This window comes from Amphiprion ocellaris, chromosome 15, assembly GCF_022539595.1.
Source record: "Amphiprion ocellaris isolate individual 3 ecotype Okinawa chromosome 15, ASM2253959v1, whole genome shotgun sequence".
NCBI classification, from domain to species: Eukaryota; Metazoa; Chordata; class Actinopteri; family Pomacentridae; genus Amphiprion; species Amphiprion ocellaris.
Window position 1 is genome coordinate 23,732,868 of NC_072780.1, and position 14,797 is coordinate 23,747,664.

The 14,797-nt window shown below is 39.0% G+C and overlaps 1 protein-coding gene across 1 annotated transcript in view; it reads left to right on the forward strand.

Moving 5' to 3' along the window:
* Positions 1-13,734, forward strand: part of gatad2b (GATA zinc finger domain containing 2B) — a 60,557-nt gene extending 46,823 nt beyond the window's left edge. The window contains exons 7-11 of the mRNA XM_023294611.3: positions 856-1,219; positions 1,359-1,561; positions 2,255-2,365; positions 2,667-2,877; positions 5,795-13,734. Of these exons, the coding sequence (XP_023150379.1) occupies positions 856-1,219; positions 1,359-1,561; positions 2,255-2,365; positions 2,667-2,877; positions 5,795-5,931 (1,026 nt within the window). The 3' untranslated portion in view covers positions 5,932-13,734. The remainder of the gene's footprint in view (positions 1-855; positions 1,220-1,358; positions 1,562-2,254; positions 2,366-2,666; positions 2,878-5,794) is intronic.
* Positions 13,735-14,797: the final 1,063 nt, after the last annotated feature.

Genomic DNA, 14,797 nt, shown 5'->3' on the forward strand with positions numbered 1-14,797 from the left:
TCTGCATTCCTTAAGTGTGCTGACAGAGGTGGAGGCTGGTATTGTGAATTTATTTACAAACAAAACTGTAACATTTAAGTGAGTTGAAGAGAATTACACAGTTTGTCCAGACAGTGTTGGACAGTTTTTAATGTTAATGTAACATTATGTTTCTGTTTTTTATGAGTATGACACAAACCCTGTTTTCCTGCTAAAGATTTCTAATTAGAGTTTCTTGGATGCTCACAATTTCTTTGAGTGCTCACAGTCAAGTCAACTTTCAAGACTGAATAGTACCTGACAAAGACAGATCAGGATATTGCTCTGGTGATGATTATTTATTGTGAGCTGGTCTTTTGCCTGACTTCTCATATTGTATAATAATATTTAAAAAAAGAGATTTGCTCCAAAACGGACTGAAATACAGTCACATTCTTCCCAAACAGACCTAAGAATGATTAGACACAACTGACAGTGCAGGCAGGCAAAGAGAACTGAATATAAACAGAACACCACCGAGATCAGAGCTGACAGAGAGTCAGCTTTGATCTGCTCAGGAATTAGACATACTGACAACCAGAGCAGAGAGGACCTGTGAAAACCTCTATCCCCCAACCCAAGACCATCACAACTTAAACGTGTTGTAATATACCTACAATACCTACAATGCTATATGTGTTGTATGTCGTAGGGTTTTAAAAGACCAGTGATATTTGATTTACCAAGGCCAGGCAGCCAGCATTTTTTTATTCTGTCAGCCAATGATTTCAGCAATGAAAATTTAAAAATGTGACAACTATAGATAGTAAATATAAAGAACTTAATTTTTACAAGCTGTTCAATCCAGAGTAACAGAGAATATGTGTCTTTCTGCAGGCCAGCCAACAGGTGGCAGCATCTCAGCGCTCAGGCTCTAGTGCCATGTATATGAACCTGGCCCACATGCAGGCAGCGGCGGCAGCAGGTGGGGTGGCGGGCAGTCTAGGTGGAACTTCAGCCGTCAGCCCGTCCACCATGTCTGGTTCAGCCAGCGGAGGGGTAGGCTCCATGGCTGACCAGGCCAGCAGCCAGGCAGCAGCCAAGCTAGCCCTAAGGAAGCAGCTAGAAAAAACCTTGCTGGAAATCCCTCCCCCCAAACCCCCAGCTCCACTCCTCCACTTTCTGCCCTCTGCTGCCAACAGTGAGTTCATCTACATGGTGGGCCTAGAGGAGGTCGTGCAGAGTGTGCTGGACAGTCAGGGTAAGAATCTAATACTGACTAAAACTGCATTCATGAGAAATTCATTCATGGAAGCTGACTCCAGACAGCATGACACTTGGGCTTGTATTATTACTGTGGCTGTAAGTGTTACTATTAGCTAAAGCAGAGTCTTCTGTAGGTAAACTCAGAGGGACACTGGCCCGTATGGAGCCTTTCTTCTGTGCCCAATGCCGAACTGACTTCACCCCCCACTGGAAGCAAGAGAAAAGTGGGCGAATCCTCTGTGAGCAGTGCATGACATCCAATCAAAAGAAGGCTCTGAAGGCAGAGCATACCAACAGGCTGAAGAATGCCTTTGTGAAGGCCCTGCAGCAGGAGCAGGTCAGCACTACTGTCCCTTTTTACCTTGTTGGCCTTCGTTGCTGTTAGTCTCTTGAAACAATATTTAATTTGTTTTTATTGATATGTTTCTTATTTTGATATGGACATAAAATGATATCACAACATATCAAATGTTTTCATTTCACTGTCCAACCATGTACCTTATAAATATTGCTATAAGGTTTATTTTACCCAGTTCTGTTTATACCTGTAAGGAGATGAAATCACAGTGAAGAATTGCAACAGATAAACATTGAGGCAGTTAAAGTTGTGAAAGACGTCATCAAGAGGCCTTAACCCTCATCATCCAGTATTACCTGGTGTAGACCTAGGGTACCAGGTGAACATGGCACAGTTATACAACTCGGAACATAGTTTTTTGCATGTGTGGAGCCATATAGGCGAAACATTTTGTAACAAATGCAGGCAGAAAAGCTCCATGTGCAATGTCCCCTAATATTTTAGTGCACCCAGTGGTCCTGACTGGGTCCAGTTATAACCTATGTCATTTTTGTTTTACTGCCAGTATTTAACAAACACATATGGTATCTGGATGTCTGAAAGGGTTTTTTTTTTTTTCCGGACAACTGCTGCTTTCAAAGCACCACTGACTGCATGGACAGGTAGAATGTGTGTCTGTCAAAGTACTATAATCCTTGCAAGTTTCTAATTGTGAGTGTTTCCCCATGTCAGGAGATTGAACAGAGGCTGCAGCAGCAGGCAGCCCTCTCTCCCAGCTCGGCCTCTACCGGTCCAAATGCCTCCAAGACTGACAACATGATCCGACATCATGCGCTCCGCCAGGTACACTGCAGCACTGCCCCTAACAAGAGCCCAACATTTAAGTTTAAGAGTTTTTGGAAGGAGGAACAGCTAAAAGTAAAAATACATTTTAGACTTTCGGGAAACGGCAATAAGAATTACATGAGCATTACATCCAACCCAATTGTTTTTTAAGCTGTAGCCAGCAAATCTCTGGTTTTCGTATTTGCTAATTGAGTGAATTTCGTTTGTTTTTCCAAATTCACTGTTCTGCATAAGTGACTGTAATTTGTGCACTATGTAGCAATGCTGGTGAAGTTGTTGATATCTATACTGTCTTCAGGCTCCCCAGCCTCAGGCCTCCTTGCAGCGAGGTCTGTCCAACTCTGCACGAGGCGTCCTTTCCAACTTCGCCCAGGCCTCCCAGCTATCAGTGGCCAGCAGCCTCATGGGAATGACTAGTGCCAAGCACTGTGGCAGCGGTGGAGGCAGCAGCAGCAGTAGCAGCAATAGACTGCAGCATGACAGCCGTCGTCAGATTTACAACATCCCAGGTACCTTCCATGCTGTGTGTACACTGTTTTTATTCACCAGGGATGGTGATACCATCAGGTATATGTTTGTTTTTCAGTGACAATGAACATTAATCAACATCACTGCAAGCGAGACAGTGTTGGTCAAACAACAATTTTTTAACTGCTGTCCCTTTGTCAGATTCAGTAGCAGAGAAAATTTGTTCAGGAGAATACAAACTAAAACAGGATTAAAAGCTTAAAGGAGACAGCATGCCAAGTGCAACATGCGCAGTGCACACAGTTCATATTTGACAATATTTATCTGCTGCAGGCAGCTAAAAATAAATAAAAATTAAAGTCCTTTAATATTGTTAGGATACAAAGTCTGAGCTGATTCATGTATTCGCATCCCCATATACTGAAGATACTAGTATGAAATGTTAACTTTATTAACGTACAATATTTCAATTACATTGCACGTAGGGATGGCAGTGTCGGGCACCACTTTGGACTCAGTAACTATTTAATAGACTACTAAGGTGACTTGTACACACATGTATGTTCCCCAGAAGACAGATCCTACTGACCAGCAAGATACAAATTTGTGGTCACAATAATAATTTATCATGTGGTCAAAATATTAAGTTTTATAATACTGTGATTCATGACCACATATTTACTATCAGCCTCAGCTGTACAGTGTTTAGTTTAGCACCAATTAGCAAATATTAGCATACTACCACGCTAAACTAAGAGGGTGAACTGTTGCCTGACAGTTTCGCTGACATGGCTGTAGACCCTGAGTCTTGTTATGTCCTGCTGGGTAGGTTAATGCTGTTATGGGAGAAACAATTATGTTTTAAAGCCAAAAGGCAAGATAAATCTGAATAAGAACAAGAAAATGGCTATATTGTATTGGCAGACACAAACAGCATCATGCAGCATTTATCAACATCGAGTGATGATTTTACAGTCAGTTATACGGCTCAGCATATTCACATAAGCATTTACCTCATCACACTGCTCACTCTAACTTCAAATTATACTGGGTGGAACCAAAGGCAGACTTTAACTCAGTGGTTACATTCAGTGGCCTCAAAAATCTTTGTACACTTAGGCCATGCTTAAAAGTGTATTAAAGCTCATTGTTAAAAGACTAAATTTCAAAGTTAGCTTGATTTTTTCTAAAGTAAGATAACACAATAGAGTTCCTTTAATGTCATTGTACAATGTATAATGAAATTAAGCAGCAATGCTGTCAGTGTATTCAGACAGACATTTTTCTTTGGTTGTGAATTGGCACTATACAAGCAAAACTGAACTGAATTCATGTTATTTTTCATATGTAAGTCTTTCGTATTCATTAAACTTGTGAATGTTTTTCTTGATATCACTCTTCTGTGCCCCTGTCCACTTCTCTGCCAGTATTTGTTGGTTCTCTTTCCAACGGTCTGTGAACTGTTGTGTCTGAAAATTCTTAGTAACTGTGAAATAATGCTGGCTGCTGTTTCTCTCTTTGTGTTCTTGATTTTACTGCTTTATGTGATCCAATGTGCTGCTGCTCTTTCTGGGTCTGTCTGTTTGCCATCTGCTTGAAGCTACAAACCCTCAGTTTTTGAAAATTTTGTCCACCCAACTATAGCTGGAAGATTGCATTTATTGCTAATCTTATGAACAGAGCGGCTTTATTTGTGCAAAGAAACGATGCTGAAACTTTTCTCTCAGTTCACTTGCATTTTTGCAGTTGTTTTTTAAAACCCCATGAAACAGCTAGTGGTGTGCTACTTGCTATTGCATAATTACATCTTTCCTGTAAAAGGAAGAAGCTGTGGTGGAGGTCGTCGCCATGCCACCAAAGCTCAGCCTGCTCTCATTGCTTATGCACCACCCACCATTCTGCATCAGATTGTTATTTTCTTCCTAACCAAGGTTTAAAGTGTCAGTTTGGAAGTGTCAGCTTGAGCTGTTGCAGCTGAGGTACTTATCCATAGTCAGTGCACTACCTACAGTAGACTGATTGTCATGTCAGTGTAGCGCTCACTTCACAGCCACCAGATTCCATTGACAAAAAGAATAATGTTTCCTCACAGCAGACAGGAGCTGCTTTTCTGTTATTATGTGACTAACCACAGGTGCACTTCTCTCAGGGACATGCTCCACTTGGTTTGAAAATCAAACTGTCTAAATATTTTTTTTTTTTTTTGCTGCAGTTTAGGACAAAATTGTGTTATTGCAATTGTAAGTTCAATGTATTTATTTTAGTATAAAATATTTGTTCAGAATTGTTACATTTGTTTTTCTGTGGGTTGAATACCAGTTTATCTTTATTTCTGAAATTACCTTGGATGTTTACAAATAGTTTAACAGTCCAAGTACGTAACATATTCACTACTGTTCAGAAGTTTGGAGTCACTTAGAAATGTCCTTATTTTTGAGAAAAAGCATTTTTTTCAATGAGGATAGCATTGAATTAATCAGAAATCCAGTCTAAACATTGTTAGTGTGGTAAATGACTATTCTAGCAGGAAACGGCTGATTCTTAATGGAATATCTCCATAGGGGTACAGAGGAACATTTCCAGCAACCATCACTCCTGTGTTCTAATGCTACATTGTGTTAGCTAATGGTGTTGAAAGGCTAATTGATGATTAGAAAACCTTTGTGCAATTATGTTAGCACATAAATAAAAGTGTGAGTTTTCATGGAAAACATGAAATTGTCTGAGTGACCCCAAACTTTTGAACGGCAGTGTGTGCTAAAGTGGTGAGCAGTTTAAAAAAGACGAAAACATCTCATCAAAATGTAAAGAATGCAAAAGAATGGTTCTCTATGCAGTTAAAACTATCAAGTACCTGACCATTGTTTTAATATTGATCAAAACTCAGAAGAATAAATTTCAGTTATCTTTTGATAGATTTTATAATATTGTCTTAATGTGTCTGTTTTGTTCCCACAGGGTTAAATATTGCCTATCTGAACCCAGCAGCAGTTGGAGCCCATAAGAGCTCCAGCTTAGCAGACCGGCAGAGAGAGTACCTGTTGGACATGATACCACCTCGATCCATATCGCAGTCCATTACTGGACAGAAATGAGTCCTGCCCATCCCTTAAGGCCCTCTGAAGCCTCCTCCCATCTGCCTACCTACCCCATACTGAAGCACTCCCAGATCAACCAGTATCCCCTCCTACCCACCCCCATCGCATGCAGTGCCTGTCCGTGTGCCTACCTTAAACCAACCCATGACAACCCACCAAGTTGGACTAAGACACTTATCTGTCAGTGCATCTCAAATGTTCTTATTATAGTAAAAGCCTTCTTTGTCAGCGTTGTTAAACAATTATAATTCCCTTTATTATTGCTGGTGGTAGCACTATTGTACATGCAACTACCATTTTGCTTCAGTTACTATTATTCGTTATGCTTTTTTTCTGTTGTAAGTGTTCAGTTCTTTTTTTTTTTTGATTCTCTACTGCCTATCCTTTAATTTGGGTAGTGACAGTAAATCATTGTAGGGTCACTTTAGGCCACAATCATATAGGATTTTTTTTCTCTACTTAACTCTAAAGCTTAGATGTGACTATTGATAGTAACAAGATCAACAGGGTGCATTCTGGTTGCTATGCAACATAAAGTTTAACAGCTTCGAAGCTTTGTAAAAAATGTTAGCTCGCTAAATTGGAAGGAACAAAGTGGAAATATTGATAGGAACAAAAACAGACAATACCAAGCTCTGCTTGCTCTTGAAAAGAGGATAAAGAGCCCATTCTAAAATGTAAATGTAAGACGGGGTGTGATATTGAGAGCAGAGCACCCATGGTTGTATCTCTCTTCGTACGGACCTGGTTCTGACCAGCAGGCAAAATTCTGGCAATTCAACCTGGAGTTCAGGGCAGCACCTCCAAATTTTGAGGAGACACCCTGCCACCAGCAGAGCTACATAAGTGGAAATAACTGACCAAAGGTGCAGAGATGTACAAAAGAGAATCCTATGTGATCAAAGCTTGGAAAACCTTTTCTTTTGCTCACCATCATTCCTCATAAAAAGGTTCTTATCAGTTTCTTCATTTCAAATGTCAGCGTCTCCTGTTATACAGACCTGAACAGTTACCAGACGGGTGCACGTGGGACATACTGTAGTTATACTAATCAGGACTGACTGACTGACACAGCAATGTCCCAACTGCCCCTTAGGCAGACCAGCAGTTGATACAGACTCCAACAATAGGAAGCTGACAGACCAGAGGATGTTGTCTGCATACCTACCCAGTATTCAGGCGGATGATGGTCTCCATTCAGAGAGAAGCCAGTTGATTTTCCCTCCTGGTTCCATATTGTCTCACTACCTGCCAATAACCCCTCCATGCTGACCCTCAATGCATATGATTATTCAGTATGCACAGACTGAACCCTCCTCTTTGCATCACGTGTTCTTTGAGCGAATGAATAGAACTGAAATCTGAAGGTGGAAGCATATTTTGTGCATCCACCACCACAGATTCTGTACCTAGAAACCTACAAGTCTGGGCTCCTGTTCTTTTTACATTTGGGTGTTTAGGTTGTTTTCCAATTGTTGTGTCACCCCCACACCCATACCCACCCCTCAATGCCATCCCCTATCCCTACCCCTCCTTTATTTTTTTGTTTGTTTATTTGTTTTTGTTTTTTTGCGGCGTCTCCTAATTAAATGGTGGCATACCTGAGAGGTGTTAGCCCCTGGAGACGATAATAATCAACATAAAACAGAAACTATTGAAATATCTGTATGGATTGTGTATAGATACCTAGCTTCAGAGAAAAAAAAAGGATGTGGATTTTATCTTTTATGAGAGAGACATGGATCAATCATTGTGTGCATCCTCTGCACACAAGTTGCCTCACTCCAGAGGAGCACTTTGCATATTTCCAATTGGAAAATTTTTTTTAAAACAAAGAGGAAAAGAATGTTAGAATTCCGAGTGACCAAGGTCTGGATGCTGACTGATGGCCAGCCAGAGCGTCAGATGAGATGTCCTGAATATTGTGGATTGCATCAAGGAGTGTTTTTAATTGCTGATGTATGGTTTAAGCTTAATTTATTTTGCCAGTCTTGATCTTTGTAATGTTGGACTTTGAAGCGTCACCTTCTAAATTGTGCCCAATGTGATGAGGTTAAACCCAGCCTCGTCTGGCCAGTATTGAAATCCTGGCAATGACTTAAATTTCAGTCATCAATTTTAAAGTTATTCTCCTTTTTAATGTAGTGTTACCAAAGCAGTCCCACCTCACATTTCTAAGCTCTGATGCTTGTACCCAGTCTTTTACTACCATAGTGTCACAGAGACCCAAGCTGGGTCCCATGTCAGGCCTCAGACACTAGCCACTGAACGCAGCCATGAAAACCTTCCTCTGAGGTAATGAGGGTTTCACCACTCTGCTTCCTTGAAGGGAAAGCATAGCAGCAGCATTTCACCCTGGGTCATGAGGCAAAGCAGTTTCTCAGGTCTTTGGTTTACAAGCCTGCAGAATGTGAGTTAGGAATGGCTTGGTGAGTTCTTCTCTGCACATTTCTCAATAGATGCATCTGTTGCTCAACTGCACTCCTCTGTGGCCTCAGTCCATTGTCTTAATGCAAGGAAAAAAATCCACATTTTTACCTCTTTTTCAGCGTGCTGCATTTTCACATTTTCAGTTACATATATAGATTCTCATGATGTTTGCACTAGGTAAAAACAGGGCACTGGTTCAGTTCAGTGACTGCATTTTTCTTCTTTGCTAGACATTCTTCATACTGCATGACAGAATCATTGAGCAACACAAAGAATGCTGAGTTCACAATTGGAACTTTTGTTGCTTAAGTTTATGTAGCACAGAGATTCACCTGATACGACACTGCCAGACACTGCAGCAGCACAAACCAGCACCTTTTCTTCAGTTTAGGGTCTGACTGGGGTTTACATTAGTCCATGTGGGCTTTTATCAGATACTAGATAGGTTTAAGACTAGCAAGGAACCAGCCTTCACCAACAGCTATCTACTGATGTGCCGACATTTGGCAGGATTAATGGAAAGAAGACAGAGACCACCATCTAAAGAATTTGAATCCATGGGTTTTATTAAGTGTATTATTAGGTATTTCAAACAGTGTTCAGTCAATGTGCAATATTATTCATGGAACATGGGTACTTCCTACAGAAGGATTCAGAGGCCATGAAGTCAGTTTGGGTTTGAATGGGAGAGCTGGACAGTTCACACAGAGAGCTCTGAGCTGACCAATATTTCTCAGTTCCATTAGTCTGGTAACAAAGAAGGGAAAACCTCAGTTTAAACAGAAGTCTCACATTGTCAACTGTCACCACTTAACCTTTAAAATCTTAAGACTGATTTGGTTGCCAAGGAGACTGTTGTAATAACTTCTGGACAGGTGTGGAAGTATTGATAGGGAACATCCAAACTGAAGTGCAGTGACCGAATGTGGCACAGGTTCATCATTGACATGAGACCAACACTGTTGCAGTGACCCAGCATGTCTTCTGGCAGTCATCCTGGATATATTCAGTTTATGGGCAACAACATATGAGTTTATAACAAAATGCTGATCTCTGTTTCTGTGCGCTTAATGTATGTGAATGGAACAGTCACTGATTGAACTTGTCATATCTGTTTATCAGTTATTTATCATCTGTCTGCTTGAATTACACTTTTTTTTCATTCTTTAGCTTTGAATCTTGTGCATTTTCATTTTGTGTAGACATCCTTGTTTTAAAATCTCACTTTGTCCAGTGCTTTGGTTTGTGACTAAACACCTGCAAAGCAAGTGATGATCTCACTAAATTCAGCTGGACTTGTGTTTTTGTATTAGTTACCAGATTTTGGCATGCTAATGCACATAACTGCTCCTCTTTCTGTCAGTATTGTCATGGTTGGCATGGTACTACCTTGACACTGGCATATAGCTCAAAGCACTGTCAAAGTCCAGGTAAAGACACACAGCCATAGTGTGACTGTAGACTTTTGCCTGCAAGTGATTCAAAATGTACAATGATGCAAAAAATTGAAGATAAGCAAATGTAACGGTTAAAAACCCATTTCTAAAATTACACTGCTTAAAAAAAAAAACTCCTAAAAAGTTTTAAGTTCTCCCTAAAAATTAAATGGGAAACTAAAGCACTTAATAGGGAAGAGTGTGTCTGTCTGGACCTCACCAGCCATCTCCTTGAATCTGAACATAACTGATGGCTTTACACTAAGCAGCAAGCAGTAGTATGTTTTAACCGCTTGGCTGAATGAACCCACACAGCTAGTTAGCTAAACTAGCTACCAAAGATCCACTCTTAGGCTCACCTCTGTTCCGCTTAGTTTCATTACTTACTATCATCTCTTAAAAAAAAACTAATTTGCCGCATCACGCTGCCCAAAAACATCTCATTTAAAAAATAAAAGAAAGCCTTAAAGCTTCTAGTTAAAGGCTTTCTCTGCACATAGGACACAGTCTAAACATCAGGCTTTTTCCATCTTTCAGCTCCAGCACTGGTGCACAAACATCGCATGGCCTTACCAGACACACAATCACACGTGGAGTTTTGTTTCATCTCTTAGCTCTATAATCTGACATCTTTTACATTCAGTCATAGCAGAGGCCAGGATACATCAGGATCTAATCACAGTCATACTTTTCTAAACCTCTACCAGCTGAGGTGAATTTCTACGCTACAGTCTCATCACTTGGTAAAAGCTTGGCTTGTGAAAATCCCAAATATTTTTCTGTCATGTCAAGTTTGTTATTTCCCAGACTTTTCATGCTATGTATGCAGTCTCTCACAAGGCAGTTTGCTGAAGTAACAATTATGTACGTGTGGATTCTTCTCTTGTATGTAGGACTCGATCTCTCTTATCATTAATTAAGTAACAAAATATGGCAGCAAGTAATGATGAAAACACATTATACTATAATGTAAGCTGCTGTAGTTAGATATATTTTACCATTACACCCAAATAGAATTTTCAGAGTTCAGGAAATCATAAAGAAACTAATAATATTTTATCAGCAACACAGATTTTGGGCAGATGAATAATAATAATAATAATAATAATAATAATAATAATAATAATAATAATAATTGTTATTTTTACTGTGTTGGGGGATTTTATGCTTCAAAACCTGAAGTATGAAATCCATGCAAATCTCTGATTAAAGGTTGGCAAATGTGGAAAACATACTAAAACGTGATACAGGAGCTTTATTTTGTCGTGTTCTAAACAAAATATTTGTCATCTACAGATTACTAGCAAAATGTGAAAACTCTGTATTTTAACAACCATGTGATCGTCCTTTTTTTGGGAAACACTCTATTTTTCTTGCTAATTCAGTAGCAGAAAACTTGATAGTTTGATTTTTTTTCCCCCAGTACAAATGAAAAAATCAGTACGGCAAATGTATTGTTTAGTCCAGGCTACCACAGCTAGCTTCAGTTTCACTTCTTGTGTGGGCTCCTCATCTTAAGAGAAGGCCACTTAGAACAGTGAAGTTACTTCAGTAATATATAAAAAGCTTACTTCTACTATAATGTTATTAAACTGATCTAATACACAAGAGAATAATATCTGTTGGAGCCTTTATTAACTAACAGTTGGCTCTGATAGATTCCAGAATGGAGCTCCACATGGTTGAGATTGTGATGCGATTGCACAGCTCTTGTAATTGTATTTATGTGTAATCTGTGTCACTGTTAGACTTGTTCTGCATCATTACAGTTTCACTGTCTACAGGCCACAGTGGTTGCTTTTGTATTTTTTTTTTCAGCCACGGTCAGATGGACGTGTTATGGTTGTGTTTGAGTAATCCAGACCTGCCTGTCACTATGTCAGAATGAACCGAAAATAAACAGCCAGCTGAAGTAGAAGACATAAACTAAGACTATGAAACTACCTAGAATTAGTTTCAGAGGTGTAAACTGAAGTTTACATGTACAAACTACAGATTTTTGTTTAAATATATTAAAAAGTCTCATTTTTCTCATTAGTGGAACAATTGAAATTGGACGTAGTGATATAGTTTCACAATTTTTTTAATGCCTGGGCAAATTTTGACTGCCGCTCATGATCTGATTTAGCAATTTTTGTCATGTATCTCTACTTTTGCTGCCATGGTGAAGTTTAAATTTAAAAAATGAAAAACAACTCCTGTCTCTCTTACTCTTTTGCAGATGCATCCACACACCTTTGTATTTGGACTACAGATTCTTTTCAAATATTAATTCTTAGATTTCAAAAGTCATTGTTATTCTGATGTCCCATTTGAGTTCTGTTTTGTTTCTATTGCAGTTTAAAAAACTAAATAAATGTATTGACTATGAAATAAATGACACGATATTTGCTAGGTTTGAAGTAATAATGACTTATTGTAAATAAGCATTTTTTCCTCCCTTGTACTGAAAAAAGAAATTAAATGGTTGTACATTGTGTAGAAAAGCAAACAAAAAGCCATGAATATTGTGAAGCTTGTCATTTCGTTTTGTGATCACTGTGTATTATTGTGTAACAAATGTGCAAAATGTTTGGGATTCTTCCCCCCCCCCCTCTGCTTCTTAAAGCAGTCTCGCTGGATGCATTGGCTTTAATTTTGGACTAGTTAACGTTTGCAGAGGAGTGATGACTGGTTCAGAGTGATCGAATCTGCAGGTCTGAAACACATTTGTCTACTGTTGAATTTTTGCAGCTTGAAATAACTTTGTTCCTTACAGAATTGTTTCCTGAACAAGTTCTAGATTAAAGCACTTTGAATGTTTGGATTAGATGAACCCTCCTTAACTGATTGATTCAGAGTCAAACTGACGCCTTGGAGTGTTTGGATGTTCGCTGCAAGTCATTACCGCCGACCACTTTCTTATGTCCACATATTCAAGCAGCCAATGACTTTCTACGGCCACTGAAAGTTGCTCTGCTGCGCTGTACATGCTAAATTGATTGTGATGTAAGATACAATAACAAGTCATTTCCAAATCAATGATTTCTAGAGTTCCAGTGTTAATAAATAATCAACAAACACACGGGACAGATTCTTCAACAGAAAAATCTAACAAGGACACTGATTCTGGAAAGTCATCTGGTGGTACTGTAAGCAGCACAAAGGATGGAAATTGATTCCTAAAACATACAAAAAAAATCATTGACTTGATGAATGGACAGTGACAAATGGTCAGTAATCATGATTGGTAATTAGTGGCTTAAACACAGAAAATCATTGACAGAATCCAAACTAAAGTTTCAAGAGGATTCTAGCTTTTTAGCATTGTTTACATGCTATTTCTATTTTGTTTTCTTTCCTCACTAAGAAATATGTAATTCTAGGGGTAACACTATTGTGTTTTTGGCATAAAATAGTCTACTGAATATAACCGCGTATGTCAGACTTTGCCAATAAGCTCTCACAGTAGGTGTTTCCTGGTCCGACCTGCTTCACCTGTGAAGGGTTCGCTCTGAATCAGTGATCACTTTTTCTGCCAACACCAGCATACAACATGTATGGTCCTGTACTGTTTGGCTTTATATTCTATTAGTTGTTGTTGCTAATGCAGGGAAAGATTTAAGTGCAAAATCAGTTATATCAATTTTCATGTAGAAGCATTTTGCATAGTGTTGACAACATTGAAATAAACATCCTGGGAATCAAAAACAAATGATGATGCTGACCAGAGACTATTTGAGTCATTTTAGTTTTGCTTACATCAATCCTGACCTTTTGCACATACTTGATATTTAATGGTCTTCAAAAAAGTAGAAGAAAATAATGCTGTTTGAATACTGCCAGTTGATTGACAATTATGCATTGATTGAAAAAATAAGCTAATTTTGGAGGAAATAACTTTGTAATATTTATCTCTTGCAAGCTATGTTTAATAAAGGTTGAAACAATTTGCTTTGAAGTGTGACATTATTAACCTTTTCATAATCGAGTTGAAGATAGACTCTGTTGTGTCAAGAACATTGGACAGCGTTTGAAATTCAGTTCAGTTCAAATCAGTTTTATTTCTACAGCACAAAGCCACATTATAAGTCAGCTCAGGGGATGCACGGTGTTACAGTGGTTAGCACTGTTATGTCACAGCTAAAAGGTCCTGGGTTCTAATGTGGCCTGGAATCTTTCTGCATGGAGTTTGCATGTTCTTCCTGTTCATGCGTGGGTTTTCTCCGGGTACTCCGGCTTCCTCCCACAGCCCAAAGACATGCTGAGGTTAATTGGTGATTCTAAAATGTGATTGATTGTCAGTCTCTATATGTGGACCTGTGAGGGTGTTTTTTCTACTGAACAATCAAAATCAAGTAATACTTCAGAAAGATACTACTAAAAAATAGAAGGTCCATAGTAGAAACTGACCACGACAAAAATAAATACACCTGCAATCAGTGAAACTAAACTGAGTCCACCTGTGAGTTCCAGTCAGCCTAATTGTTTAAATATGGCTCTAAAATGAGCTGTGAACAGCAGAACTTTCTTAGTTTTGGACCTGTGGGCCATGTCTATCTAAATGTTTGCATCATGGCTCTGCATGGAAAAAGAATTCAGAGGAACTACTAAATCAGTTTGTGACATTTCACAGAGGTGCAAAAAGGACACAGGTAGATCAGTGACCAAAAAAGTCTATTTTAACACAGCTGCAGCAATAATCAGGAGGTACAGAACAAACTACAGTACCCACTCAATGGCAATCATATGGAATTGTTAGGTTTCTATTTAAAATTGTGCAAGGTCTTCACCTCATAATGTGAAATGCCCTGAGATGACGTATTGTAAAACAGCCGTTATATAAATAAAATCGAATTGAACTGAATAATCAGAGCTACAGTGGCCGTCCTCCTAAAACAGTGTTACAGACACTACAGTTTTAGCAGAACACACAGTTTAGCTCTGAAAAACGATGGTCTTTTAGACTTAGCACAGGGATTACAAATGGAAACTAGAGTTAGAGTACAGGGAAAAGA